This window comes from Oxyura jamaicensis, chromosome 12, assembly GCF_011077185.1.
Source record: "Oxyura jamaicensis isolate SHBP4307 breed ruddy duck chromosome 12, BPBGC_Ojam_1.0, whole genome shotgun sequence".
NCBI lineage: Eukaryota > Metazoa > Chordata > Aves > Anseriformes > Anatidae > Oxyura > Oxyura jamaicensis.
This window is the reverse complement of record NC_048904.1, coordinates 17,311,496-17,339,065: the sequence shown is the minus strand read 5'-3', so window position 1 is coordinate 17,339,065 and position 27,570 is coordinate 17,311,496. Positions and strand designations below refer to the sequence as shown.

At 43.9% G+C, this 27,570-nt stretch overlaps 1 protein-coding gene across 15 annotated transcripts in view; it reads left to right on the top strand.

The window, feature by feature from the left end:
- The window catches only part of FOXP1 (forkhead box P1), a 365,602-nt gene that overhangs the window by 327,854 nt on the left and 10,178 nt on the right, over positions 1–27,570 (top strand). For 14 of the 15 annotated variants that reach the window (XM_035338130.1, XM_035338123.1, XM_035338131.1 and 11 more), the window contains 8 exons: positions 393–480; positions 6,940–7,023; positions 15,445–15,646; positions 15,755–15,834; positions 16,473–16,574; positions 21,158–21,279; positions 23,178–23,247; positions 26,801–26,967. In XM_035338130.1, the coding sequence (XP_035194021.1) occupies positions 393–480; positions 6,940–7,023; positions 15,445–15,646; positions 15,755–15,834; positions 16,473–16,574; positions 21,158–21,279; positions 23,178–23,247; positions 26,801–26,967 (915 nt within the window). The remainder of the gene's footprint in view (positions 1–392; positions 481–6,939; positions 7,024–15,444; positions 15,647–15,754; positions 15,835–16,472; positions 16,575–21,157; positions 21,280–23,177; positions 23,248–26,800; positions 26,968–27,570) is intronic. The other variant, XM_035338132.1, reaches the window with a different exon arrangement.

Here is a 27,570-nt window from a genome sequence, read left to right as displayed (position 1 = left end):
ATTGCATGTATCCACTTAGATATATCCAGCATTTTACAGTCAAGGAGTATGAAATTATATATGAACTAATATTGCTATAAATTTGTGATCTACTTTCATTATCTAATGGAGGAAAAACAACTGTTCTGCAGAATTTCTGTTATTTACAAGTGAGCTGCCTTGTGAAAAAATGTGCTTAAGATACAATGAGTGATGGGAGGATACATAAGCCAAAAAGCAGGACAGAGCAAAAAATAAATAAATTAAAAATTAAAAAATCAGGCAAGTCTTAAAAATCTTCGATACTGATAAAGACCTGCTGGATAACATTCAGATTGCTTATTCATCCTGGTAACTACTTTTTCCTTTTTGTTTATCCATTTCACTTAATGATTTTCTGTGTATTGTTACAGACATCTCAACAGTGAGCATGCGCTGGATGATAGAAGTACAGCCCAATGTAGAGTACAAATGCAGGTTGTACAGCAGTTAGAGCTACAGGTAAAATAAAATTTATTTTAATATTACCTCAGTATTAATCAAAACCAATTCTCGACAGCGATAAAAAATGAGTTCTGCTTTACCCACTATGATTGAAAACCAGCTTTCAAAACCTTCTTGTAGTAGTTTTAAAAACCGTCAAAAGAAACTGCAGCTTCATTTCCTCTTTTCTAAACCGTAACTTGAAAAGAAATAGGAAACTTAAACAGGCTGACTGATTGGAAATCCATCAGTACATATCTAATGTTTTTTATACCCACCGGGCGGGGTGGAGGGGGGCGAGGGGAATGTGGTCCCCTTCATTTCGAGATGTTGATACAGGGGAATTGGTTGATGTTTATTTCAAAACGCTGCATAACCTGGCTTGTTTGGTGGTCTCTCATATACTAACACTCTCCATGTATTTATTATTATTATTATTTTCTCATTTGTAGCAAATGAGTTTTTTAAAAGTGCAAAAAGAGGGTAAATGGGAATATATTGAATGCAATGCAAAGATATGACCTGTTTGTGTAACTGCCTTTCCAAATGCTTTTGAGTTCTTTCTGTCTCCCTGCACCTCGCTGCTCTAGCTGGGCTCCTTTGACAGTCTGTCTGCGTGTAGGCAAGAGGTTAGCAAAGAAGGGGAAATTAAAACAATGTTGTACATTATATAGTTACCAGCTATTGAAAAACCTATTTTGTATGCAAGACAGCAGTGTAGAGATATATGGAAAGCCTTGGGCTAAGTACAGAAGATAATTACATTTGGAATTTTACTGAGTTAAGTCATTTATAGCTTCAAATAGTTGGAGAGAAAAATCAGCAAAAACACACTTAAACTTCTTGTTGTTACTTTTCAAGATAAGCATTTTTTAAAAAAAATCCTTTTATCTTCTTATCTTACAAATTACCCTTTTTTCATAGATATTTCCTAAATTTTACTTTCAGGAACATGCTGGTCATGACACTTTTTCACTATTAGCTAAAGCAATATAAACTATTTTAATACAAGTTTTATAAAAATCAAACTACCAGTCATAAAATATCAGAGTCTCGCAGAAAATGTTACGAGAAATGGTCTGTTATTTTAACAAGTTTCTTGGGAGTTAGAAGAAAGAATCTGCAGTCTTCCTGGTAAACTGAGATATGAGATAATCTTTTACCAAGATGCAGTAATAACTCGTGCTGAAGGTAAATCTAGATTATTCAGTTGCAGTCAGTTTGAAAAGCATGCAGTCAGCTTGAAAGCAATCCTTCTCTCCTGCAGCTACTGGGCATGTCTGTGCCTGGAACTACAGGACGAGGCCCTAGACTTGAACAGGACACCACCACTGGTTGCTGCCTCTCCATACGTCTTTGACAATACTTTGGAAAGGTTTATCAGTGCTGCATTACACTAATTGTAACCAGTGACTAATATTCACAGATTCACAGCCATTTAGCGTTGGGAATACGTCTTAGCTTAGAGTCCTTGCGTGGAACGTAGCATAAAGTCCACAAGACAAGAACATATTTTCACAGCGATATGAGGGCTAAGTTAAAAACATTTGGTATGACTTCTTCTAACAGTCTTACTAGCGCAGTAAACAGGATGAACTGGAGGCTTAATTTAGACTGGGGTGTTAATAATAGAGTGAGACCATCTATACATTAGCCATCAAGAATGGATGGAGGAAGAGGGTTGTCCTGCTTCTGAAATGCATCTGTAACTCCCCCCTTCTCTCTCCAATGATCTTGTGGATCTGTCCTCTGATAATCTGCATAAATTTGTACACAGGAGGAGACAGAAGATTTGTCTTCCAGTGCCTACATTATCAGTCTGTGACCCCCTTTTTTTCACAGAGAAACATAGTAAAATGAAAGCCTAGCCCAGTAGCAGAGTTTTCAATGACATGGTCTGCAGCACCCCGCGTGTTAGAGCAGGAGCAGCTGGACCGAGACCATTGACCTAACGCTCCCCAGTGGAGTAGTTGCCAACCGGGGCACCAATCAGCCCTGTGGCCAGCTGCGTGAGTTTTGTGAGCCAGGTAGGAAAGGGACCTGTAGCTTTTCCCAGTTGCAACATGACTTTCAGCAGTGATGAGAAGCTTTGCCTTCAAGCGGAGCTGTGCAGCGTTGTGTGCTGTTCAGGGGCCAGCACTGTGGCAAGACCCAGCTGCTGCCCTCTCTCATGCTCATACAGCCCCATCGAGACACAAACTTGACAAATCCATTACATCTGAGGGAAACACTTCAGGTTTTGAATGTGATGGACACAAATGCAAGCCTTTTTTTAATGTTATTTATTTTACACAGAATAGTTTTGTCAGCATCATGGACAGAGATAAATGCAGTCTTTTTAAAAGACAGTAAATTTAAATGAACTTTTTGAAGGGAAAAACAGGTCAGATATGTTTTGCGTTCATTGTAAATGCCCTTTTGCAGAAGTATCATGAAGCTTAGGTCTCAGCATTTCCATCACAAACATTTAAAATATCGCAGACAAGGTAGAGATCTTCTCATATTTCACTTTGTTTAAACCATCTTGACATGATCATTTGTTGCCATTATAAATAGTGAGAATTGGGCTGCTGGGTAAAACACAAACACAGGAACACTTCCCTATACTTAGTGAGATCTTAGCTAGAATATGACTTTCATTTTGCAGCACCAGCTTTGAGTGGAAAAACATTTCAGGACAGCAACAAGGCTCTGATACACTTCTTAAAAAAAAATATCTCCCAGTAGAACACGAATACAGCTGATCATTTTCAGGGGACTGAAAACACTGCGTGGGCTTGTTTTCCTAAAGCATCCATTGACACTTTTGAAAAATGGATCCTGAACCTTTCTAGTACACAGCCTTACTAATAAGCACATAACAGGAGGGAAGGTTATGTCTTGGTTGTCTCTCACACTGCCCATGGCTGGCTTCCTTCTCCTTTGTCCTTGGTCTTTTTCCAAAATCCTGCTGCTGAAGTGATCTCCTCTTCCTGTTGATCTGGCCATGTTGCTCCCGTTGAATGCCCTCACTGGGTTTCCATTTTCACGTTCCTGCTCCTTGCCGCTATTTTCTGTTTTTCCTCCTTTACAGTTTCTGCACCCTGTGTGCCTAATGCCTTCTCTCTTGCTCCTTGGTCCATGGACTTTCATGCTGCCTCCTCAGCCCCTTCTGGCCTGAGCTTTCAGGGCCTTCCCTCTTCTGCTTTTCAAGCAGGTGCAGTTTTAGGATTTAACCTCTCCAGGCCAAGGCATGTGTCTGGCGTCCACGCTTGCAAAGCACTGGATGCATGTACCTTGCTCTGGAAGGGTTTTCCATGGAAGCACTGTGAGGCACCTAGGCCATGGTGGAACCCCACAGAATTCCACCACCAGCTGGTGGAACCGTGAGTGGGGGAAGCCTCACAAAATGAGGGTTTCCATGAAGAACTGGGTGCCCATCTGAGAACTCTCGCCATCTAGACCATTCAAAAAGGATACAGGAAAAAAGAATGAGGCTTCAGATGGGACTGTGTTGTCAGAGCCTTCATGTGCCCTGTAGGGAGCAGAACTCATGTATTAATCTGCACTGAAAACTTGCTGTTTTTAATCTGCTCCTTAGTATTGGATCTTCAAATGATAAGCTCTTGACCCTGAATTTTACCAGGCCCTCTCTGAACATGTAAACTTTTCAGGCTGGACCAGCAGCTCTAAGTCCTTACCACAGGAAGCTTTTACAGATCTACAGCCCTTGTTCTTCTAAAAAGCTCCTCCCGTATTTTCTCCTGTGCCACCAGCCAGCATTGTCATTCAGGGGAGGGTTCTGCACCCAGAGGTAGGGGCACCTTTTCCAGCAGGACTCGGGAGGTCTGCAGGTGCCAGCTGAGCCCCAGGCAAGGACATGGCTCCCTCTGTTTCCCTTGTCCTGCTCGATGCTAGTGCCAAGGGAGAGAGCTACCAGTGTGATTCCAAATTAGAGCTGGGTGTATACACTCAAGTGCAGTTTTCTAGACTAAGTAGCTGTCACAGGAGACCAGCAGGTGGCAAATAATTCCCTGGTGGCAAATAGAGCCCACCAAGAGCATGGAGGCACTGCTCTTCAGACTGATTCAAGAGTTGCATTAATCAGTTTATTTTTGTTTCATAACAGTCTCTTGCCCAATAACACTGTCAGTAGATCAGGAGCATTTTCCTCAAAGCCCACTGGCAATCCCCATTTCGGGACCATCTGCACTCCAGTGAGTGCCACCAGTGAGCACTCGCTCCCATCAGCGGCCCAGCAGCCGTCGTGACTTCTCTTGAATCACCCTGCTTAGCGAAGGGGCTGCTGGTGACGTTCTGGTTTGGTATCACTGCTGCTTCCTGACCTAGGGGAAAAACAGTTTAAATAAATTCTTCAGATTTTTTTACTTCTCTTCAGTGCTTTGAAACTGAGAGACCTCTATTTTTCATAATTTAAACTCCTGCCTAACTGAGTGAGTGTTTGAATTCCTAGACTATGACAAAACACTAGCGTGTGTCTGCCTGAAATGTCGAGAGGATCTTTAATAACGTTCACCCACCAGAAACTGCATTAAAAGCGTGCTAAGATGATGACTAAAACCAATAAAAGCAAGAACCCTGCCTGTTGGGGGTGCAGTATTGCTCCGTTTCAGCAAGGGGACGCAGAGGAAGCACCACGCAGGGTGTGCCCCGCGCTGCCCAGGTGCCTTTCCGTGCTGGCACTGCTCTGTTGTGAGCAGGAGGCTTTCAGGTGCCTGCGTTTTGTTTGTTTGGGCTAGAGCTTTGGTTTCTGCAGTAGCCTGCAGACCTAAATGTCATGCACAGATGACCCTGCTGTGCAGCCCCAGTGCCCGCTGACTGCTAAGAATGAGAGACCGCCCAACAAAGCTGCACTGAGAGTAAGATATTTATTATTTGTTTTGGGTAAAGCACAGCAGCTGAGGGGAGAGACCTCTACTTTCTCTGAAGAGGTCCTCGGAGGACTCTCAGAGGGAGAAGTTCTTACTGCATTGCTATGATAAGAGCCCGTCACTGCTCTTCTGTGATATCCAGAGCAGATCTGGAGATAGATAGTAGGGGATCTGCTATCAGCTTCAGCTCTTCTCACTTGCCATGGAGGTTTTTGACCAAGAACAGAAAAGCAGCTTGAAAAGCCCAGTGATTTTGCTTTTGCACTTCCAGAGCACACAGCGGTGACACCATTTTTTCCTTTATTTAATTCCTGTCTTGGAATCTTGTGTGCCAAACCGTATCCCATCATGACGCCTTTCTGGCACGGTCCGAAACCCCTCGCCTTGTGAAGAGCGAGACAACCTTGACTGTAAGGTTATGAATGGGGATTTATGACCACGTCTCCTTTTATATACACTTAGCCCAACTTTGCTGCTACAAACAGATGACTGTGATAAGGTGGGCAGGTTGTTTAAAGTTTCACTGGAATGCAAGCACAGTTCTCCTCTTGGCACCAGGAATCTGGCTTGTCTAAAGCACAACTCAGCTCCGTAAAAATTGTCATCTGTGAGAACCTGATCCAAGTCCTGCTGGAAACAGGAGCATGTAGGTTAACACGCCTTCTTCATTAGTATTATTTCATAATATCATCCTGCTTTTCTTTCTTTTCTTTCTTTTTTTTTTTCTTTTTTTTTTAGTAGCAGCTGGAAAAAGTCCTACTTGCTTATAGAAAAAAAAAGTTTCCAAAAATAGTGAGATTTAGTGCCTGGCCAGTGCAATTGAAATGCATTGGGAAGCCATCCTGGCCACAGCTGTGCAGGGTGTGATCCTGAGACACCAACCAGGTGCAGATCCCAAGGAAAAAACCTCAAGACACTTGAGAAAGTGAGGGACAGCCCTTGACATCCAGCACAGGAGCTTGGCCCCAGTTGTGGGCTGTGATGCGGTGGACGACATGGTCAGCTTTCCCACCCTGCTCCCTCATGCATGCACCAAAAGGATTCGGGTTCCCCTCCCGGCCCCACGGGGTTTTTGCCAGCTCTCAAGGACAAGCAGAGCGCCGAGGCCGCCTGTCGTGACTCGCCGCGGAGCCTCGTGTGGTTTAACCACCGCCGTCTCCCTGCCTGCTGTGCGGTGCCGCAACGCCTGCACGTGACGTGAAAGCTGCGGCCTGCTCGTGCTGCTTGTTTTCTGCTACGGAAGGAGGAAAAGGCATCACGGAGGCAATGCGTAGCTTGCTTTCTGCTGCGCCTCCCAGGCTGGAGCGGGGCTGGTTAATAAACATGATTCACTGTTGTCTTTTAGCTGTCAGGGCTAGAGTGAACCTCTTGGTGCCAGCAGGTCTAGCTCTTCTCACTCAAGGGCTAATGCATTTTGCTTTGGGAAGCACTGACACCCAGCACCAAGCGTTAGCTTTGCCTTGCAAAAAGACCATATACAATTTCCAAACTGCTCAGCAATAAAACTCTTCTGTCTTGCACGTTGGTGCCAACTGTTTAATTAGGAATAAGCAGAGACTGGATTTTATTCCTACAAGTAATAGAGCATTTTTTTCCCCCCCTTCAGCTTGCAAAAGATAAAGAGCGCCTGCAAGCCATGATGACACACCTGCATGTGAAGTCAACTGAACCAAAAGCCACCCCTCAGCCCGTAAGTACTGAACTGTGCAGAAAGCAAACAAAACCTCACAACAAACCTCTTTTCCTGTTTCCCACCTGGGCGTGTGATGCGAAGCGTGGCTCGCTGTGTGCAGCCTGTCGCAGCGAGGAGATGCAAAACGCCTCCCTCGCTGGGGCTTTGCAGGAGGCACTGCCACAGGGACCCCCTTCTCGCCATCCTCCCTCCTTCGGGGGGGCACAGAAACTGGACTCCAAAGCTGACGTGGGGGGCCTTTCTCTGGCCTGTAAACCTCTTTACATTGGTCCGACTTGCATGAAATCTTAGGAGGTGTTAGGAGGGAGATGTAATTAAATTATATTTAGTATATTTATTTGGCTTTCTCTCTGACAGACATTTACAGTAGAACAGACTCTAGTTGCACGTTTCGATGATAAGCAGTTACTCGGTATCAGGTTTTATACTGTTGAAACTGAGAAGCGAAACCTTTTCCACCCCAGATTGCTCTTTAGAAAAAGCAACAAGGCAGGAGGGGTTGGTCAGCTGCTTCATAAACTCCTCCTTGCACGGCACCCAGGGCCTCTGCAGGCCAAGCCAGCTCCTGGGTACTCCCCCAAGAAAGACAAGTCTACCATCTTTCCCTGCCCAAAATGACTCTTCAGCTGTTGTTTTCTCCTAACCCCTTAATGCTGAAAATGTTCCTCAGAGCTTCACATGATTATTCAAAGTGGAGAGAGTGCTTTGCTTCTTGATTTTAAGATTTGTAAGATTTAAAGGTACACTGGCTTTATTTGATTTTGCTTTGAGTCATTGTGTGAAAATTAATTGAGCGTTGACAATCTATAGTTAGTACGAGCAATTTTAATCAATATGCAATGATGCAGCATAATGACAAAGTATTGGTTTATCTGTTTTGACTGATTTTTTTTTCTATAAATAAAGCAAACACACACCCATATATGTGTGATTTATGGTGATCGAAATAAAAAGGAGTCAGACTATTAACCCAGCAAATATGGTAGCCTGCCAAGATGCAGTTGGTAGACAAAATTAATGTCTGAAACAGAACACATTACAGAGATAGAGAACATAAAATCATTAAACACTTCGCGCACCCATTTTTACTAGAAACGGATTTCTCAGTTTCTATGTAGTTGGAAATAAATGGCTGCAGAAGTGCATAGGGAGGCTACTAGATAGAAAATTGCAGGCTATTCGGCAGCGCTGGAGCAGATGTCAAAGTCAACAGGAAATTTCGGTGCCGTCTTGGAGAGAGTTGAGTGGTAGGTATGAACCCTTCCATTTAAGCTGTTGAGATTCCTCAAATTGCTTGATCTAGTGGATACCAGCTCTCTAGAGTGGAGACTACGTACAGAGTCTATAAAAACAGCATTCTCCTGGTTCCTCATATCCACCTCAGCCTGAATGCAAATGCCTCAGCACATTGTTGGCAAAGTATGTAGACCCAACAGAATGGGGAGGAGGTTTGGTTTCTATAGCTCTTACTGGATTAAAAATTAAAACAGCGGAATAATCTGGGAGTCTCAAAGCACTCTGCCTTGAGGCCTTTCATAACAGCGGTGCCCCTCAGGAGGAAGGATTAAAAACTAAAGGGAGGAAATCATAAGAAGGCGAGCGGTGTTTGGCAAGGCAGCTAGTGATCGATGCTCAGCCGTGGAGGGCAGGAAGCTTTGGCGGGTGTTGTAGGCTACGGAGATGCCAGGCGGTGTCGCCATGAAGATTAGTGTTAACAGCTAATAAACAGGGAAAAGCAGCGGAAAAAAAAAAAAAAAGTGAATGCAGGGGGAAAAGGGCTGTCTTGATTAGTATTAAAAATGTTTTACATTCTGGAAAATTATAGCTTTGTTGGGGACCTCCTACTAAATTTATTTTTAACTGCTCTATTGAAAATTCTGTACCACTAGTCAACATTATCTCTCAGTTGCTCAGCACAGTGTTTCTTTATTAAAAGAAATAGGCATGAATATTTTTGACTGAAAAATTAATAGCTTTTGAATTCATACACAGCAGGTTTTCTTTTGCAAAGAAGTCCAATATCGCTGCACAGCACTTCTATAACCATTTATTTGGAGTCCAAGTCAAACCTTTGACAGCTAGAGCAGTGTTACAAGCCAACATAAAGAACTCCAAGATGTAAACCAACAATAGGCAGTCTGTGTGAGGTTTGCCATTGTCAAATACATAGATTGTTTGGATTAGTTTATGTAAATGTACTGTTGTATTACCCTTTGGAAAAAAAAAGATCACATTTGTGTATGAAAAGTGGTTTCGTTCACAGGCAGCATTATAAATTCCTTATCCTTTAACTTACATGTTAGAAGTAAAAATTGGTGCCTGACAGGCCTATATTGTGTGGCACTCTGTTGTTGGATTGAAACTGCCTTCTTTTCATTTATTGAAATATAGAAAAATTTATTATAGATACCATCTGATAAATCAGAAATTATTAAAATATGTATAGGTGAAGCATTTGAAAATTAATTATAAAATGTAGAAGTATAGTGTTTTGCATAAATTGTGCTTTCGTTGTGAAAAAAATACACAGGCACTGCTCAGGCTCTGCTAGACCCTAGTCCTTTTAACTCAGTGGGATAGGACTTTGGTAAAAAGATCTGATGACCATTATTGCAGCGCAAAGTATTCTTTACATCCAGTAATTAATTTTTTTCTGCCAACATTACTAATGCAAGGTGTATGTTAGAATTAATATATTACGGTACATCGGCGGTTATAAAGGAACGAGTGGCTGCGAATCCAAACGTAGCAATGAATTGGGACTTAAAATTACAGCCTTTTCATGACTGAGGAAATGTTTTTATTCTGCTGAAAGGATCTTAATGCTTATTTATAAACCGTTTGGTGCTGGCAGGTAGAAGTGGTGATTGAGTTATTGACTGCACATCTGTTTTAACCACGAGCCCCTTGTAACCCACACTGACCATCGGCACTGCCTTTGCCCACTGGGCTTCAGGTGGTGGTGGGCAGCTGGTTGTGGACTGGTTGGATCCCAGGCAGCTTCTTGGTGCTTCTACATCAATTCACAACTCACCCAGGGTCAGTGAACAGCTGTTTGTCCAGCCTGGTTGTGTCCATCACAACTTGAGGTGTGTTAGCTCCTTGTCGTAATTTTCACCCTCGCGGTGGAAGGGCCCGTGCGTTTCCCTGCACCAGTCCACCAAAGCAGCTGCTCGAGAAAGCCCTCCAGGTTGCTGCTGATGTCTTGTGTAGTGGAAAGGGCAGCTCTTGGGTGCCCCTGGGGGCCTTGGGGGCAGCCAGGAAGGTGGCCAAGGGTGGGCTGGGGAAGGAGAGCAGTTGGGGTAAGGGCAGTGCGGGTGCCTGCTTTGCAGATGGCCAGCTTGGGAATGTCAGGGTCCAGCGGTGCAACAGCTTACAAGAAAACAGCAGTATCTCTCAGCTGGCACTCGAAACACGTGAAGTTGTTCCTATTACTGCTGCGTGTGGTGTTCTGGTGAGAATAAAGGATTGGCTAAAGTGAGAACAAAGCTGGGAAGCAATATGCTCTGACATCTTTCTAAGGTAATTTTTTTTTTTCAAGGCACAAAAAGAAAAGCCAGAACAGCGATTGCTCAAGAATCATCATTCTGGTTTTGCAATTAAGATAGCTTCCCCTACATGCTATTTTCATTCGTGTTAGTGATCAGCATGGTAGGTTAAAATGGAAATGTGATTTTTTGGAGGATTAACTAACACTGAAGTTCATAGGAAGTAAGGGAAAAGGAAAAGGCATCAACCAACAAGTAATTCTGCATACTAGGTGCTATATCCATCTTGTAAAAATAGACAGAAAACTTTAAAAGAAACTTTTGGCACTTTAAATAAAATGCACTGTTAGATATCCCCTATTTAATGTATTTTTTTTAACTTAACCATAGCAATTACGATTGTTTTGAAATACTGTTTTTAGCAACTGTAATAACAAAGCATTAAAAAAATAGTCTTTTAACTGTTGAGGTAATGACTGAGCATTTTAGCTGCTGTAGCCGTACTTTATAGTTTGAAAAAATAATGATACACAGCAATAAAGAGAGATTCTCAAGCACAACAAAAGCTGTTTTTATATACTGGTTTTCATTAAGTCTCACTCCTCAGCTTCAGTTTCCTTAGTGTTCCTGCCAATAACAACACCTGCTAAGTGATTGCTGCCTGCCAGGCTCGCATCTAACGCGCTGATGTGTCCGGGCTGAAACAGGAGAGGAAGACACGGCATTTAACTAAGTTTCAGGCCCAGCGTCAGCTTTCTCTCCCACCCTCGGTGTGAAGAAAAGCACTCTCTGCTCTGGAGTGGTTTAGGGTCCAGCAGCTCGGCTCAGATAAATCCTCAGGCCCAGTTGTGACCAAAACAGCAGCAGCAATAGCAGAGGAATCACTGCCCTGCAGCAGTGGGTATGGCCCCTCTGGGTTGTTTATACATGTTTATTTCTTTTTTTTCTTCTTTTTTTTTTTTTTTTCTTTTAAAAGTGTTTCAGATCGGGATTTTTTTATTGCAGCCACTATTGTCATGTAAAATGTTTACACAAAAAGAAATCAGGCTGAGCCCTAATGGGAGAGCCACTTACTGGAAATCTGGTTTACAGGGTGAAGGAGAGGGTTACCTCTCTGCCTTGTTTATATCTAAGGAAAAAAAAAATATGACTCAGTCTTCACCTTTAATAGGAAGACATGACTATTTCTTGAAAGGGAAGGTTAATAATAAAATCCTAAGCAGGATATTGAGCACTGAAACAATTACAGCATTTATGATTGTTGAGTTAAAGCAGTATGAGGTGCTGGTCTTAAAAACCAAAACTGAACAAAGCAACCAACACCTTTCAGAGACTGATTTTACAGAATTTCAGGGCTTAAACCGGTTGTGGGGTTTGGTGTTTTTTTTTTTTTTCTTTCTTTTTTCTGTTGTTTGTTGTTTTTTTTTTCTCTTGTTTTCTTTTAAGGCTGGAGGAAATCCTCCCTCCCCCCATCCCCAGTGCAAACACCACAGAAACATTTAACTCTTTGGTGTGAGGGCCGTACGTTGCCCGATGTGGTTGTGCCTTAGCACAAGACAAAAGTTCTCCCTCATTCAAGTGCAAACTTCGTGACCCGTGCTCGCTCCCCTCTGAGAAAAACGGTTCCTCGTCCAAAAATTACAGTATGTGGGAAACAGGCTGTGTACAAAATACCAGTGTGAACAACTTCGCTAATCATAGTAACTTGTTTTTAAATAGAAAATGCAAACAGTGAGAAACCGTGTCGAGTTTCCATCAGGAAAAGAAACCCTCCCAGCCCCGTCCCTTCCTGATCTTTGCCCTGAATAATCGCCCTCGGCCGCACGGGGCACGGGCGTTAGCGCTTTTCTAATTGGGCACAGTATTAAGATTTAATAGTTTACGATCCCGATGAATATTTCAAGATTGCAACAAAACCAACACCATTCATAATTTGTTGTTCTGCTCTAATTCACCACCAAATTTTCAGTCCTCACGTTACAGACCCCACAGAGAAAGCGGCAGCGAGCGCCTGGGAGCAGCCCTCTTCCCCCTTGCCCTGCTCGGGGTGTCGGTAATGTCCCCGGCAGGGATCAGTCCCTTGCCAGAAGAGGAGAGAGCGGTGAAAAATGCAAGGCAGGAGGAGGAAGAACTTCACTAGCAATTGACAAGGTCGTCTTTCATTAACTTGTTGGTTCAGGCTCACAAACGGTCTGCGGAGGTGAAACGCGGCATACTCGCAGCATTCCAGCTTTTTGTTCTTCCTTTCCTCACAGACTGCAGTCATGTTTAATTTGGAAACTGGGCTCCTTTGGCAAATTAGCAATTAGAACAATTTTGTGGGAATATGTATATGTGTCATTAGTTTTCCTGCAAATTAATAGCGAGAGCAGAGGTCAGGCAGAAATTTTCCACTTGACTGCAGCTCCTCTGTTGAGATTTGGCACTTTGTTTTGGAACGGCCACAGCTGCTCAAAGCCACAGTCTTCCTTTAGGAACTGTCTTTTAATTAGTTTACCTCATAGCCATTATTACAAATATTACTGCCTCCCCTCCTTGAAATAAAATTACTGTTTCTACAAAATATTCCAGTGACATCTTGCACCACTGCACATTGATGGTGGGGTCACTCGAATGCAGCGTTTAATCATTAGATCACCTCCATAAGCATCTCCTAATTAGAGTCCTTACAATACAATTTTATCTGGTAATTAGCTGAGATTGGCTGCTTCCTCTGTAGCTTATTAGTGGCAGCCCAGCAGTGGGTGTGAATCACAGTGTCATTTGTCAAGCCTGTTAAAGCCCCCCCCCCCTTTGCTCGTCCTCTCCGGTGTTTATTTCTAGTTGCTACCTATGCTGAAAAGCCTGAAGAAATTTAACTCGATTCACGTTCTTTAAGCAGGGAACGTTGACCTTTGGGGATCCTTTCTCGCTGCTCCCTAGTAGAAACAGATTAAATGTTAAGTTTTTAAACACTAAAAAAGGAAGCAAACTCTTTTGAAATGGAGTAGCGAGAGCCGTAATGATGAAGCGCGAGCAGTGATCTTTCCAACAGGAGGGCCCGGCTGCCAAGCCTCTGCTAGAGATGGGCACTTAAAATTGATGCAGATTTGCTCGCAGTTATTGGACTGTTAAAATGTCCATTTAGAAACTGAGATAAAATACAGTAGATTTAATTTCATGGTGAGACCTGTCAGTTGTACTATTATTATCGTCACCGGTCCTTTTATCATATGTAATAGATGGATAGATGGATAACAGGGAGACATTACCGGGCGTGTATCCCTAATCAGTGTCCTTAAATCACGCCAGTCAACAAGCGGAGGTGGCTCTCGCCAGCAGCACCGCCGGGCTCCGAGCCGTATCTTCTCCCGCAGCTTGCACTTAGCTGCTCCTGCCGGGGTGGGATTCTCTGGGAAATCAATACCTGTGTTTTACTGCCTCTCGTCATCTCCTCGCTGGGGTCTTGCTCTCCGGCATCGCCACGAACTGTTAAATATTTCCCGTTGGAGGAGAACCCCGCTTTATAAGCACTGGCACAAAGGGATGGGTGCTGCCAGGTACCCGTGCTGCCAGGGTGCGGGGTCGCAGGCGTGCAGCACTTTGCAGCAGCAGGCTTTTGTGGCTGGGCTTCCAGTCTTTCTTCCAGTTTTTGTGGCTGTGCTTCGCAGTCAGGACAGAAAAGCAGGCACCCTTATCTGTCGTTCGGCTGGGCCCTTCCTGTGGGCGACTGGCTTTTTGTCTTGGTGTCGCTTCTGTGACACCAGAACCTTTTATTTTCCACTACCTTTGTTTTAGATAAATTCTGTTATTTTGATAAAGAACCCCTATTTGTGGCTGTTAACTCAAATGAGGGATGCTAATAGGAGTTTTCTTATCTGGTTATTTTCACACGAGGAAAATTAATACGGTGTCTTACGGATAAACAGGAGATTTTTGGGGGCGTATCTGAACTGGGCACCTCGCCTTCATCTGAAGAGGTTTAATGTCCAGCCAAAAAGAATTTTAATCATGAGCAAAACTTACAAAATTCTGGCCTTGTTAAATTCAGTAGGAATTTTGCTACTGACTTCAAGGGGGTCAGGATTTCACCGATATTATTTGCAAAAGTGCCTAAGGGAAGGAAATGTGGAAGTAGTCAGAGAGCCCATTTCTCGGTCCTCTTTTCTGATATCGTGGGTAAGAGATCGGGTGTTTGCTGAAAAGACTCCAGCAGGAGCGACCTATTGCAAGGGAGCATGGTGTTTCGAAGGGCACTGTTTCAAATACTGTCTGGGGCCGGGGTCTGTGCAGGTAACGCCGCTGCCTTCCGTCGGGGGAGACAGGCGAGGGGTGCCACTTGTGCTGGGCTGAGTGGCTGTAGTATTTCATGCAGTGTGATTAATTAAATTATTCCAGATTTAACCTACTCGGGGCTTTGCTTTTAAAATGGATGAATGGGAGTGAGAAAAAAAAAAGCCCAGATGCTGAAGAGAGAGATTGCGTTTCTCACTACCACGTCCTTAGGAAAGTCCTGCCTTTTATTCTAAGCCTGATGCCTTCAATGAAACATCCAAGAAGATTGATTAGAAGCCATGCATAATGATAGCATGGAAATAAGAGACGTGGGGTTTCGATTGTGAAACAATGGAACTAAAATAAAATATTAAAATGATGACGTACTCGGTGAGATCTTGTTTTAAGGTTTAGATAAAAATCCACAATTTGTAGTTCTGGCAGCAGGCTACATTATTCTTTTTTTTTTTTTTAATCAATCTGGAAATGTATATATTTATTACTTTACTGGTTCCTAATGGAGATGTTGCAACAGCACTTAGAGCTGAAGCAAGCACTCGAGCTGCGTTGTCTGCTTCGACCTGAGCAAAGTGCCATTACCGAGAATTTTCTCCACCATCTGTAATTAGCCAGAAGCGCCGTTTGTAACGCAGTCCTCATCTCCTTCCCTCTGCAGCTGAATCTGGTATCAAGCGTCACGCTTTCCAAGACGGCGTCCGAGGCTTCTCCACAGAGCTTACCTCATACTCCCACCACCCCGACTGCACCCATCACTCCCGTCACGCAGGGACCGTCGGTCATCACTACCACGAGCATGCACAACGTCGGACCCATCCGGAGGCGGTACTCGGATAAATACAATGTCCCCATTTCTTCAGGTAAAGGGGTACCGGTGGCACAGGCCTTTTTGGCCCACGTGGCTTTCTGTCGCCTACAGCCCGGCATTGGCAGGCTGTGATGATAACAGAACAACTGCTCTTATTCAGCAGATATTGCCCAGAACCAAGAATTTTATAAGAACGCCGAAGTTAGACCACCATTCACGTATGCATCTTTAATTAGACAGGTAAGCAGAGCCAAACACACACGTTCGGATTAGAAAAAAAGTCTCCCTATATGTGCACGTTCTGGATTAAATAGATTTTCAAACCTTTGGTATGTAAGCATGCTCAAATGCTCAAACCTTTACTATAAGGGTTTTTAGAACTGCAATATATAACATAATTGCTTTTGATTAAGTATTACAATACGATGTGATTATTAGGAAATTCATTTCACACAACAGTGAAAATGAGCCTGTTTAAAGATGGCAAGTCAATTATCACAAGCTACAGTAATCTCTGATCCCTAGAATTAATCTGAGCTCTAAATAATTACTGAGCTTTAATCAGCTAGTGAAATGTTTTGCATTTCTCTTTGATTCTGCTTTATGAATGACTAATAAATTAATATTTCTGTAAGGAAACAGAAATAAAAACTCAAAACAATTAGATAATTCCATTTTGAATTTTGCCATTGAACTGTTAAATACAGCCATTAATCTTAGTTTGTATTGTGAAAACCTTCCTTGGGATTTTTGCTCCAAATCTCTTCTCTTCTCCTTGCGTTTCTTCCTGTCCTTCTTGTGTTTGTTCAAGTGAAACTCCGAATGTATTTTGAACTGGTTTGTTCATAACTGATCTTGCAATTGATTTGCTTCACAAGGCCATCCTCGAATCTCCAGAAAAACAGCTAACACTAAATGAGATCTACAACTGGTTCACGCGAATGTTTGCTTACTTCAGACGCAACGCGGCGACGTGGAAGGTAAGCGTTATCCCGTGTATGCCTCTTGCCTTTGATATTTGACATGTACAGAATAGACGCTGCTGATGACATAACAAATTGTAACGACATGTGGACATGAAAATTTAGATCGGCAGTTTTGACACACACTAGGTGCCTTATCTGCGGGAAGAATTTGATATTTGGCAGAAAAATTCTTCTGCCTTTGAAAACCACTAATTGAATCCCCATTATTGGCTTTTATGTTCTGTGATTATGCCACGAGTTCCTCTGTGTGGTTGCTGCTAGCAGTGAAACTCAAGCCCTTCAGCTGGAACATATTAAAAAAAGAAAAAAAGAGGTAACTTTATTGTGTCAGTGGAAGATATGCTGTTTGTCTTTTCAGTTATGCAGACTGTAATCACAACTACTTTTTTTTCCTAGGATCTATAGATAAGTGGATTTCTTTCCTCTATCAATTGACTCTCAGCTACATATGCAGATCTGTTATAAACTTCCTTTTTTTTTAGTCACACAGCAGAAGCTTATTGAACATAATATGCAAGAAGCAAGCCCCACCATAAGAAATCTGTTTAACAGAACTAAAACTTGGAATTTGGCACTTCGGTTTCCTACTGTAACCATCTCTGATACTGTTAGATAAGAGGTCTGAGGAGCTAATTTTATTTTCTGTTTCAGAGACCACTCTTTCCCTTCATGACACTGTAATAGCCACACTGTATAATTACTAATGAATGAATCAAATAATAGGATCTTGCGTTGCAGTAAAAATTGCATCCCAGTACTTTGAGCTTCTCTTAATCTAGGCAACTCCGTTTGTTCTCTAACAACTTCAAATGACCAGGTAGGATGAATATGTCCCATACCTGCTGTTTCACTAGCTCTTGATATTTTTCCTGTCTCAGCCTGCATTTAGGATTAATTCCATCAAAGGTTGGAGCTAAAAATGGTCCCTGGAAGTTAGTTCAGTTTTAGTAGCACATTATGCCTTTAATTCAGATCCCAGGGCAATTTAGTACATTTTCAACCATGGTCCGTAACCTCTTAGATTCAGGAAAAGTCTATGTGATTGCTGCTTTGATTCTTTGACTTCAGTTGGAAAACATGAGCAGTGTTTCACTTTGCAGCCTCCTTACTATCCAGAAAGGAAATTAACTTTCCTTGATTTAAGATCCATTTAGACCTGCCTGTCTTTTGCTGCTGGAGAGGTTCCAGTAGGCCTTTTCAGCAGCTGCAGGTGTGAGTCTAAAGCAAAAATCCGATATAGTTCCAGCAGCAAAAGGAAGGGAAGGGGAGAAGGGAGTGGAAGAAGGTAGCCCTGGCTGTATGTCCTGCGAGGCTAGTTTTAGGAATTAGTTTTGTGCATCATTTAAAATTGAGTCCCAGGAGCCACGTGCAATTACAGTGTGCTTATACAGAGGAGGAGAGAGGCAGAGCTGGCAACCTCTGGGCTTGCAGAAGAGCACAGCATGTCCCAGCAGGTCCATTTGCAGACCCCTCACGGACACCTCCAGCTAGTCCTGCTCCGCTACCTGGGAAGAAAAGCTTCACCTCACGTTCCCAAATTGGTGTCCACTTAAGTAATGCAGGTTTTGTACTGCTCAGGTTTATGCCAGCCTTCAGGAACAGCAGGGATGGAAATGCAGCTGTGGATTGGCATGATGGGAAACCCATGGGGCACAGTGCAGGCGTAAGGGTCTAATTGCAGAATCCAACTAATATGAATATATATGTGCTGATTTGTGCTCACCTTCAGCTAACGCTTAGGGGGCATTTGAGTCAGTGTTCCCCAAGTTTAGGGTCAGGGTTTGGTTTGGGCAAGTTTCCTTGAGACTTGTTTCAAAAAAAAACAGGCAAGTGCAGGAATAGACTTTTAAAAAATGAACCTCTTCCCCAAAACGCTGTACAGCAGAGCATGAGCAGCTATTAAAATAACAAACCCTTTCATTTTCTACATTCAAGCATGTTCAGGGTAATTTCTCTGCAAAAGTGGCTTGCATACAAATATTTTTAACAAGGTAAATATATAATCTTACAATAATAGCTCCTAATTTTTCTGTTAAGCTGATTGCTAAGGGAGCACTGTGAACTGGTTCTGACAGGTCAGAGGCAATGTCTGTTTGCCTTTGTTTTTTGGAGTAATTTGCTGGCACTGAATTGCAGCCATGAGGCACAGGCTGCAGGTGTGGCTCTGAAACATGAGGTGTTGTTCGAATAAAACTGTTAGATAGCAAGTATCCAGAGGCAGTGAAAATAAAGCATTTTTTTCTGTGACAAATTCCTTAAATAAGTGATTGTATTGAAAACAGAAAGCAAGGGCAGCTCTTTATGGGCATGCTGCAAATATCCATCTTGTCTGCCTCAAAATCTTCAGCCTGATCCAGCAGCCCCAACCCTCAATGTCAACTTGCACATTGACTTCAAGAGAGCAAGAACAGACTGGAAAGTATTTCTCCAGCATTAAATACATGTAAAGAACACAAAATTTCTGCTCAGCTGTGTATTTAGAGACTGTTTACAAACTCTGAGGACTCACTTCACTGAACTTTGCTGTATGCGTTTGATCAACTGCTGTATTAACTAGAAGATCAGCTTTCACTGTGGGAAATAGCATTATTATTCTTACATTTTGCTCCAGACTTGACAGCGTTCCCATTTTCACAGGAAACTGCCCGAGTTACCCAGATGTGGGCCGGCAGCCCTGTGTCAGGTTGCACTCGCGCGGACCTCGGCACCCACCGGCAGCAGCTGCTGAGCTCGCTGGTTTTAGCCCATGAGGCGTGGGACATCGGCATGTTCTCCTCCACCTCAAAATCAGGGCTTTTGCTGAAAATTTCAAAGCTAGTGAGAACTCAGAGAGGTAGGGGGAAAAGAACATTAAAAAAAAGGAAAGGAGAATAAAGTAAGGGCAGAAAGAAGCAGCCTTGGTGGCCAGGATGACTTCTAGCTAGATTTCAGCCTCCCCCTGCCGTGCTGAGAGGAAAAGCATATCCAAGGTTGGTTTTTCCACCAGTTCACCAGTGGATCCCTGTGGAAGAAAGAGCTGAAGTACATGGAGCATGCCATGGAGCTTGGTCGGGCACTGTGTCCGCAGGATCAGGCACCTACAGCCAGAGGAGACCCATTTGCACCCAAGTATCTGCTGAGAGCAGGCAGAAACCTCCCCTGAAGCAGGGACAGGAGGGCTGGGACTGTGCTAGTGATTGCAGGGACGTGGAGAAGTAGCAAAAGACTCTTCGCCTCTCGCTCCCAAGCACACACACCACTGCCTCTTAATTTACATGACAAATGCGCTGTGCGTACCCTTTGTTTGCACAGTGATTTAGACATTCATGATTAGAGCTCCCTTTCACCATCCAGACCCGCTGTTCATTAAAAAAAAAAAAAAAAAAAAAAAAAAGATGACGACGGGAGGGAAAAAAATTGTGGTCTCTTGGTTGCCTAGACCCAGGCCATGTGTTTGGCTGGCACTGTGCCTGCTAACGAGTCAACCAGATTGACTAAATCAATGGTGCCAGTGATGATGGATGGAGTTTGTTCGCCTGCATATTTTCAGCAAATGGCTTCTTCTGCTCTCCCTGTTTACCAAGCCCCTTTCAGCTCCGTGCACGACGCGGGGTGGCTTGGTAGCGGGCTGTTTGCTGAGAAACCCCATAAAGTGGGCATGGAGCGTGGCACCCCACGGCAGGAATAATGAGGCCCTGGGCACCATTTCGGAGGGAGCAGAGACAGAAAAGCCAGAGCCTGCCGTGCTGCATTGAGGTGTCTCATCACGGCCGGCTTTGGGCATGATCCCAGTGCGTCGCAGGGGCTGACCGGGCTCGTCTGCCTCGCAGAGCGCACCCGAGCCTCCGACGCCGGCGCCTGGGAGCACCAGGGGCGCGGGTCCCTCAGGGTGATGAGCTGTGGGGATATTATCACTTTGTTTCGGAGAGCCCTCCTCGTGTTTTCACTTGGCAGAGGCTCAGATCAGTCAGTGCAGCAGCCTGCCAGGAACGGGAGCCAACTTCCATATAAGCGCATGCCGCGGAGGCAGGAGCCGGTGCCGTGCCGGCCGGCGGGGTGCTGCCGAGCCCTGGTCCCCGGCGCTGGTGTGGAGGGAGGTTCAGCACCTGATTCGCATTAGCCCAGCTGTGGGAAACCGCGGAAGCACCAGCTCCAGTGCCTCCCTGCTCACTTGAGCCTTCCGTGCTTACATTAAATCCTTTCTGTTCTTCCCAACTGCTTTTTTTTTTCCAGGAGAGGAAAACTGCTTCTCTTCGCAGAGCGCCTGTATTTGTTTTGAAAATGTCAATGCAATGTTCCTCTTGGGTTGTGTATGAAATGTGCCGTGTTATACAACATGCATGTTTAAACTGATGGCTGTTCTCATTCGCGTTGTGGATAAATGATAACAATAACTTGATTTTCTAACCTTGGGTTTAAACTTTTGTATTTATTTTATCTTTGCAAAATAAGATGTAAAGAGCTGGGTGTGGGGAGGGGAAGGGGGTTAACATTGCAAAATGAGGACTGTCAAGCTGACTGTGCTGCTGTTCTTGGACAATGATGAGCATTTTCTCATAGAAAGTCTTTAAATGTTTTCTCTTTTATACTTGCTGCAGAATGCAGTGCGTCATAATCTTAGTCTTCACAAGTGTTTTGTGCGAGTAGAAAACGTTAAAGGGGCAGTATGGACAGTGGATGAACTAGAGTTCCAAAAACGAAGGCCACAAAAGATCAGTGGGTATGTCCACCATGTTTGAACTTCTTAGCCTAGCTTGGATCATGCTTACAGTTTAACGTAGAGGCTTTTGGCTGCTAGCTGGTGTTAGACCAACCACAGGTGGTTTCGCATTGTTTCAGTTAAGGGAAACCAAGACAAACATCTCATCACTACTGTTTGTATGCCCACCAGTACCCTGACCCTGCTTGCTTGGTGTTTGTTGCATCACATGCTAGTAGCTTGTAGGTGGCAATGCATATTAACCCTCACAAACCATTTGCTTATGCTTATTGCATTTTATTTTCTTTTTCCTTTTCCCTGTATTTGATGTCTGTTCTGTCCCCGATCCCGTGTCCCTTTGTTTCCACTTCATCTCCTTTGCTGCTGCTCTTGTCCCAGGGTGCCATTCGCACCAACCTCTCACTGCATAAGTGCTTTATCAGAGTAGAGGATGAGTTTGGGTCCTTTTGGACTGTTGATGATGAAGAGTTTAAACGTGGCCGTCATATTCAACGAGGCCGTCCTCGAAAATACTGCCCTGATGAAAACTTTGGCGAGCTTGTTGCACAGTAAGAGCTTTTACTTGCTTTAATTTTTTTTTCTGCTGTTGCTTTGCTTTGCATGATTTACCCATCTCATGTAGACTTGCATTTCACAAAGTAGCGACATCACCTTTGCTGCTAAAGAAACTAAAGTTTTGGTTGTTATATGTGTATTTTGTGTGTCCTACTCTGATAATCCAAATGCCTATAGTAATAGCTCTACTGTGACATGTTTGTTAGAGCATTTGCTTATAGTGCAATGTAGGCTAAAATAGTTATCCACAGTAGTGCAGAAAAGCTGCTGTAGGTCAGGAAGACATATATGCAAGAAAGGGCTTCAGAGAAGTTTTAATTCTGATGTATTCCTTCGCTTTCAATTGTATGCCTTGGTTTGCAACTCTTAATCAGAAATATGGTTTGATGCTTTTAAGACAGAAACACTGAATTAATTGAAAAAAATAATTTGGAAGTGCAGTGAGACCAGCTGTAAAGATTATAAAACAACAGGGCATCCTGTGTCTACAACAACCACACACAAATATTCCTGTGGTTCCCAAAGCAATTTTCTTTGACCTTTTCTCGAAGGCCATCTCTCCAGGACAACTGATCCTTGCCGGTCCTTGTGGGACAGGCTCAGTTAAGACTCTTCACACCATGATTTATTCCCACATGAAAAAAAAAAAAAAAAAACTCATCTAGTTTGTATTTGATGATTTTTCTTTTCCTCCAGTGGAGACCAGTGATTTGTTGATGCCCAACAAAGAGAGAGTGGATGAGCTTTGCATATATTTTCCTCAAATCCGTCCCCGTATGTAAACTTTAAGATGGAAACGCATGGGTGATGGCATGGGCAGTCCCCAGTCAGGGCCACCTGCCCTTTCCCTGGTAGGAAATAACGTGGCTCAAGACCTCTCTCATGGTCCTGCTGCTCAGTTGCGAGCAATTCTGCTGCCAGCAGCTTTGAGAATAATGGGCCTTATGCAGTATTTAAAATATCCCGTGATGCTTTTGATCATAGCCTCCTTACGATGGACCTTTACATGGTAACTGGCTCCTAGACACGACGAATATTGGAAAATTTCTCCTGAACACAGCTAAAATGAGCAGAGATGCCAAGATGTGCTACTAATGCAGGGTAGTAGAACACATGGCGAGGTAACGTCGAGAGATAATGATATTTCTTACTAAGTAAAGACAAATATGAAAACCATAGGAAAAAAACCTCAGATTTAAAGAAAAAGAGAAACAAAAGAGAATTTGTGTGGAAAAACAATCTGAGCTCTAGTTTTCTGGTGTGGGAGGAAGCATTACATGCTTGAAGCGCTTGTGCAGGAGTTGGTTGCATTTAACTCTCTTTTTTATGTTTTTCTTATGCAGTAACCCTTCTCTTATTAAAAACATACAGACCAGCCACACCTACTGCACACCTCTCAATGCTGCTTTACAGGTAAGATTAATAACTGTAGCAAATATGCAACAGAGGCGTGTGTCTTCCCCACTCATTTCAAAATATATTAGCCTTGCTCTAATTAGATATTAAATTTTAATTCCGTTAAACTTTTTTCTTAAGTGCATAAAGCATCATAGTCCCTGGAGGCAAACACATATCAGGCTGCTTCAGCATTAGCTAGATGCTTAGCATTTTGAATATTGTGGCAAAAAAATTAAAAGTTCACTTATTAATATTTATCAGCAGTATCATAATTTCCATCCTCTTATTTCAGAATTTCACTTGAGGCAAAAATACCACAAGTGTAATTACTCTAGCACAGCTATTAATGTGCTGAATGATAGGATACTGCGCCACGTGACCTTCTATTGTTCATGGTTTTAAAGAGAAAGCAGATCGTTTTTCCCCCTTTTCTTTTAAGGGCTATTTTTGCATATCTTCCCATTGTTGTTGAAAAACAAACGTCGCAATTCCTATGGAAAAAAATGGGAATTTTTAGTGGTTTAAACTCCTGTAGCTGCAAGACAAAAATTCTGTTTTTCACAACATAGAAACACACAAAGTGGTGGTGCACAACTAATAACTTGCAGCGTAGTAGCGTGTGCTTCTCCAGACATTTTTCATGTGCTGTATGTACATCAAGTTCACATTTTTTTCCATCCCTACAAATTCCTGAGTCTATCTCAAAAACATCAGGTGAAGTCAGCATTCACTAAACGAACCGAAGACACAAATGCATTACCGTGCCCTGGATTTGCAGGGTGGTTTTTGTTTGTTGGGTGTTTGTGTTTGTGTCCAAGCCTGTTCCCTACTGTGCAAATTCAGCCGAAGGCAACACCTCACGTGGTTGCGCCCCGGTCGTTTGATGGGGGTTGTTTCTCCAGAAGCTCACTGATGGCCGTGGATGTTTGCTGGGCAACCACATTTTGTGGAAGGTTTACCAGACTTCTCATTTCTCCGCCAAGAAGCAGATTATTAGGAGAAAAGTGATGCTCTGCATTTCTCCTAATTATTTGAGTTTATGCAGTAACTTCTGAAAAGCAAATGAAAGCATGTTTAAATGAAGCAACTGTAAATACCATTCATTAGTAACTTATTTTCCCTTGAGTCTTGTGAAGTGTGATTTTTAAAGACTGCTTTGTCTCTTGAATAGTATTAAGATTACAAGCACATTTTACATTCATGAGGCTGAAAGGCAAAAATGAAATGATCCTGCATTTCTTCACATTGTTAACTATGTGACTAATTTCAATTAATATGCTTATCATACGGAACTGTTCGTGTTTTATTTCTGAAACACGTGTCGTTGTCGTCATCTCCATCCATTCTTGTCTTTTGTGATAACCTCCAAACCGCTTCCCTTCCCCACTTTCCCTGGAAGTGGCACGTGCCTGTGGCCTCACGTAGCGCCGGAGGAGCTCACTTCTTGGGGAGAAGAGCCTGGGCCAGATTTGCTACTGTTTTTGTGCCCCCTGTAATAAACTGGGATGAAAAATAATGCTGTTTATTGCACTCAGACAGGTCCTCCTTTGGATTTAAAATAAACCAAGCAGGTTCCTGTTCCTTAGGTTAGATTTAGAGGCCAGATCTCCACGTGGTGCTCATGGTGTAGGGCAGCTTGGGTGAAGCTGTTTGGCGTGGGCAGCACAAGGCAGCGCTGGCACGCTGACCTCCCTCGTGCAGTCAGCTTCCCCGTATGTTTTTTCTTTTCCCCGTGCCTCCCCTCTTCTCCCAGACCCCTCCGAAGCCTCCTCCATCTGTTTTCCCTCGCGGCCAGGGAGCAGCAGCTCTCTCCCTGCTGTGTGTGGGGAAGGTAGGGCCACTCCAGCTCTCACTAGCTCTGTCTTTTCCCAGCAGGTCGCTGGGGGCTTTTGTGCTCCCAGCCCCCTCCCACCACGACCACCACTATTATTATCTTCATAGCAGCTACTCCTCGTGTCCCACCTCTCCCACAAGAAATTGCTTTACTGCAATTACAAGTTATCACTATGGGTGAAGAACTTGAGTCATTATTTTGCCAAGTGCAGGAAATGTGAACCGTTCTTTGCATCCCCTAATCACAATGAGTTTGCCGGTTGTTGAATCAAGAAGATAAAAATAATCCTCCCTGTTAGAATAGCTTTTGTAATCATGTGTGACACATAGGGCTGCACATGGAGAGGTCAACGTAAGGAAGAATAAAAGGGGCCATGCTCCTGAAGATGCTGCCGGCAGGGCTAGCCGTCCCCCACCCCCCCAGCCCTGGTCTCTGGCTCCGCTTGCCTGGGAACTGCTCTGCTGGCTCAGATGGCAACGAGCAAGGAGTTCTGTCCCACGAATTAGGAGCGGACGAGAGCGTTTGGTGGGGAGCGCGTTTGCATGAATTCCCCTCCCATGGGCAGGTTGCATCATGCAGCCCCAGAGTCAGATGGAGTTTTTGGCTCCGCAGCCGGCTGACCTCCCCCCAGCGCAGGTCGAGTGCTGCCGAGCCAGCATCTGGGGCTCTCCGGCGCTGACGCGGCTCGGAAAGCTGCGGATGATGTCAGCTGGATCCGGCTCAGATGGGTGAAATGGTTAAATGTCCTCGGAGTCCCTCAGCGCTATGGCCCTGTAAAGCCCAACCTCCCTCCCCGAGCACCAGTTCCTGCCAAGCGCCGGGCTCCTCGGAGGCTCGGGGCTTCTGCGCTCCCACCTCGCCAGGCATGGGACCGTGCCGTCAACATGAGCTAATCCTGACATACAGTAAATATTAGCAGGCAGAGCGGTGGGAATCAGAAGGGAAATATTTAGCAGTTCATTCTCTTTGTACAAAGATTTCCATTTTGAAAGTTAACTGCGGTGTGCCTCTGCGTGGTGGATCTTCACAACAATGGCAGATCTCAGTAAAATGGTCAGATCTCTTAGAGCTCCGAGAGGAGCTGAGTTGCTGATGCTTAAAAGGTGATGGGGGGAGGATTTGTTAGAATTCGTCAGATTTTCGGTTTGCAGTGACAAGGCAGGAGAGCGAATTTCACATGGCGTGGCTCAGCTCAGGTGTGTCACTGCAGCTCCAAGAAATCCAGCGTGCGCTAGCCGCAGCTTCGCACTCGTGTCATGAGAAAAACAAAGCTCAGTAACGTTGTCATCCCGCTGAGTGCCTGTTCGCTCTGCTAGGAGGGAGTTAGCAGCCGAGCGAGTAATTTTTTTCTCATTAACCTTTCGTTAAAAACAAAACCAAAAACCAAACGTAAGCCACAAAAAAAAACCAAAGCCCCCAACACAATCCTGCAAAATGAGAATAGGAAAGGCACGTTTTATTTTTTCCAGGAGGTGTAATTCCAAATGGGGAATGGAAAGCTCCGTTTCCGCTCGCAAGCCAGTACAGCTCTGAATGCATAAACCCAGATGTAAATTACGCTGAATTTCCCTTGGTGGAATCAGTGCAATACCTATCAGAAAGCACAATATTTAGAAAAAACAGCAATCGCAAATAATGTAAATGTGGAGAATGTTTTGGAATAAATGAGCGTGTTGTGCAATGTATAAAAACGTTAGTCACGGCTCCTCATATGTTTGTTTGTGTCCTTGGCAGGCTTCAATGGCTGAGAACAGTATACCTCTATACACTACTGCTTCCATGGGAAATCCCACTCTGGGCAATTTAGCCAACGCGATGAGGGAAGAGCTTAACGGTGCAATGGAGCATACGAACAGTAATGGGAGTGACAGTAGTCCAGGACGTTCCCCTATGCAAGCAATGTAAGTACAGCAGAGATGCGTGAGCTTGTCTGGGCGTTCTTTGCTGGAGCATGGCTTCGGAGGGCTTCACGCTTTGCTTCTGAGGTTCTTGGAGTGAGCAGCACAAGCGGAGATCTCCAGTTGGGGACCCGCTTAGGCTGATGAGGACGTAAAAGGGCCTCTTACCACCTTATTCACATAAAGGAATCGCCTCAATCCAGTCTGACAAGCACACAGAGCTGTAAAATTTTTAACTCGTTTGCAATTCTCTTCTTTAAACCTTGGACTGCAGGGTTGCAAAACTCGAAGGGAACTGCATTTTTTGTAGAAAAAAATGGTGTTTCTCTCCCCTTTGGACCACGCCACAAACACGCCCGGTGGGGCAGAGCTGGGAAATGGGCGGCGTTGGCAGGCTTGAAAAAACGCTCGATGCACAGCGGCCTTGCTAAGCATTAATGATGGCACACGTGAAGGTCTGCATGATTTATAGATTGCTCTTAAAATATCAAAAAGAAAATTAATAGGAGCATTATAGCAACAGACGGCAGTATAATGAGTGCATATATAACCGCATGAAGTAATGGGGGATTGCTGTCCCTGCTCAACATGAATGGCACCAGGGCA